General features: G+C 50.8%; 1 protein-coding gene across 1 annotated transcript in view; it reads right to left on the bottom strand.

Annotated features, from left to right (window-relative positions):
• LOC114007248 (E3 ubiquitin-protein ligase UBR4-like) overlaps positions 1-2,502 on the bottom strand; it is a gene marked incomplete at its 3' end in the record, with an annotated part of 55,625 nt that overhangs the window by 34,608 nt on the left and 18,515 nt on the right. Inside the window, 3 exon segments of the mRNA XM_027770607.1 lie at positions 22-79; positions 798-955; positions 1,069-1,198. Of these exon segments, the coding sequence (XP_027626408.1) occupies positions 22-79; positions 798-955; positions 1,069-1,198 (346 nt within the window).

The raw sequence follows: 2,502 nt of genomic DNA, 5'->3' as shown, positions 1-2,502 counted from the left end.
GGCTGGGGAGGGTGGCTAGGCCTTCCACAATGTTACAGGCTGCCTGCCGCGCAGCCTGCGTCGCCGGAGTGAAGAGCACCTGCAAGACGCCAGAGAGAGGCCCCAGCTCAGACGACATCCTGTCTCACCAGGCCGCCAGCAGGGCATAGTTAACCACCACCCACTCAAGAGAAGTCCCCTGGAAACCTCTCCATGAAATGGTAAAAGGAGAAAAGCCCCAGAAGACACGAGATCCAACTACAGAGCCAGAGAAAGAGGCTGCTGAGGAGCCCTCCTCTTCAAGGAGACCTCTGCGCTAAGTCATTCGGAGGGCAGGCCTAAGATGACTGAAGAGGGAAGACGACGAGCAAGACCTCCTTGGCGAGCTGTGGTAACTGTCTAGGGACACCTATATGCTGAATACCGTCACTTAATATAAACCAAGTATTTAATTTATAAACCACTGAGCACATGGATTCTCTAACATATAAACTACCCTACTCCCTTAAAACAAAGCAAAGAGAGAGAGAAGAACAAGAGAAGAGAGGGCAACGGGAGGAAATGAGGGGAGCACGGACGCTGCAGGTGAGTTTCGTCCAGCGCTCAGAGCAGAGCCAAGAGCAGGACGAGGAAGGTCCAGTCTTGGCCAGCCCACCACGCTGGTGGCTACAGCCAAGAACTTCACCTACTTCCTATCTGAAAGGAAACAAGAGCAACCCAGAGAAGACAAGGCTGGGCAGACACGTGGCAGGAGCAGAAACACTACTAAGCTTTGGGGCTGGGCACAGGGGTGAGGAGCCCAGGAGATGGCCACTCACTTGCCGTAGCCAGTTGTTATGCCCCAGTTTGAGGTCCAAGGGGGAGGTCCTCTTGCCCCGACGACTCAGGAACTGTTTCCACCTCCACACGTACTTCTCAGTCAAATAGAGGTGCCGGAGCTCTGACTTGCTGGGGGATTTCCCATTGCCATCCACTCCTACAAGGCCAAGGTTGGCAGGGACGGGTAAGTGAAAGGGAGTGACGGAAAGGGGGCTGTCAGGACAGAGGCAGGAGTGAGTGGACCCCCGTGGCTTAAAGAGAAAGACTCACCTCTGATAGGGAGACACTTCTTCCAGGCCTCATAGGATGCCTTAGGGTCTCTCTTGAGCCACAGCTGAGCCTGGGCATGGATCTCATTGCAGTAGGGCTTCACTGTGGTGAGGGCCTCGACAGGGACGTCCTGGAGGAGGCGAGCACAGCAAGGTGAGAGGGTTGAGGGCACACCTGGCCGCAGCTCCAGCACAATGCACTGGCGCCCCGAGGTGATGTGCCCAGGCAAGAAGATCAGGAGAATCAACACATGTGTAGCTTTTATGTCCAAACATGTGTTCCTGTTAAACCATTTTGATCCAATTTAGCAGTGGCATCTCCATGCTGAGCTTAAGGTCACCGATTTCTATTGTGCAGCAAAGATGCAGCTGGCTTCCTACGGACAATCCTATAGCCATGTACACTAATTCCTATCCCAAGGCTGATTTGCAATTTCCCAAAGCCTCAATCTTCAAGGGGTCACGAAACAGTCTGCAGAATGTAAAGCGTTGTTACCAGCCAGAGCTAGCCTGCACAGCACAGAGCTCCACACAGCGCTCCGATCCAGCAGGTCTCACACTCCTTGGCCTTGGGACCCTGTTACGCTCTTTAGAAATTACTGAGGGCTCCAAAGAGCTTTTGTTTATGTGGCTTTATCGAGTAATATTTACAATATCAAAAATTAAAACTGAGTCAGGTGGTGGCACAGTGGTAACCCAAGCGGGCTTGCATGGGAAAGGCCTGGGTTCATGTCCTGGGACCCCTTTCGGCATGCCAGCCACACACACACAGGTGTCCATCATCCAGGTCAGACACGGGCTGGATCACGGCACAAATCCTGTCAGGGGTACTTGCTGTCCCGTCTCTCTCTCTCATAGAAGAAATAAATAATTTAAAAATAATTAAAACTGAGAAATTCTTTTTTTTTAAATAATTATTGATTTTATTTATTTATGTATTCATTCATTTATTTCTTAATTTGACCAGAGAGAGACAGAGGGTGAGAGTGAGAGAGAGAGGAAGTGAGAAAGCAAGCCACCAGATTCAGGACTCGAACCCTGGTCGGCCATGTGGGAGTGTCCAGCACCTTAACCACCATGCCACCTGCTGGTCCCAGAAATTCTTAAAATAGTCATACATTTAACAATAAGAATAATCCATTACTTGTTAGCCTGAAGAACATTTTTTATATTTTCCAAAAACAAAAATAATCTAGAGAAAGGAGTAGCAGTCTTTGTGTTCTGACAATCTCAATGGCTGCTTTAAGAAGGCTGTTGGGAGACCAACAGTTAGCGTAATGGCTATGTCGCTGGACTCCCATGTAGTCGACGGCGGTTCGAGTTCCGGATCTGGTGGCTTAAACTCACGCCGGGCGCGTGTGCATGCTTGCCCAAGATGCCGAGAGGAGGATGGAGGAGAAGGGATTAAGGCGTGGCCATCCCCTGGGGGGGGGGG

Source organism: Tupaia chinensis, unplaced genomic scaffold (genome assembly GCF_000334495.1).
Source record: "Tupaia chinensis unplaced genomic scaffold, TupChi_1.0 Scaffold000146_1, whole genome shotgun sequence".
Taxonomy (NCBI): domain Eukaryota; kingdom Metazoa; phylum Chordata; class Mammalia; order Scandentia; family Tupaiidae; genus Tupaia; species Tupaia belangeri.
Note: the sequence above shows the minus strand (reverse complement) of the source record. Positions and strands in the feature narration are given on the sequence as shown.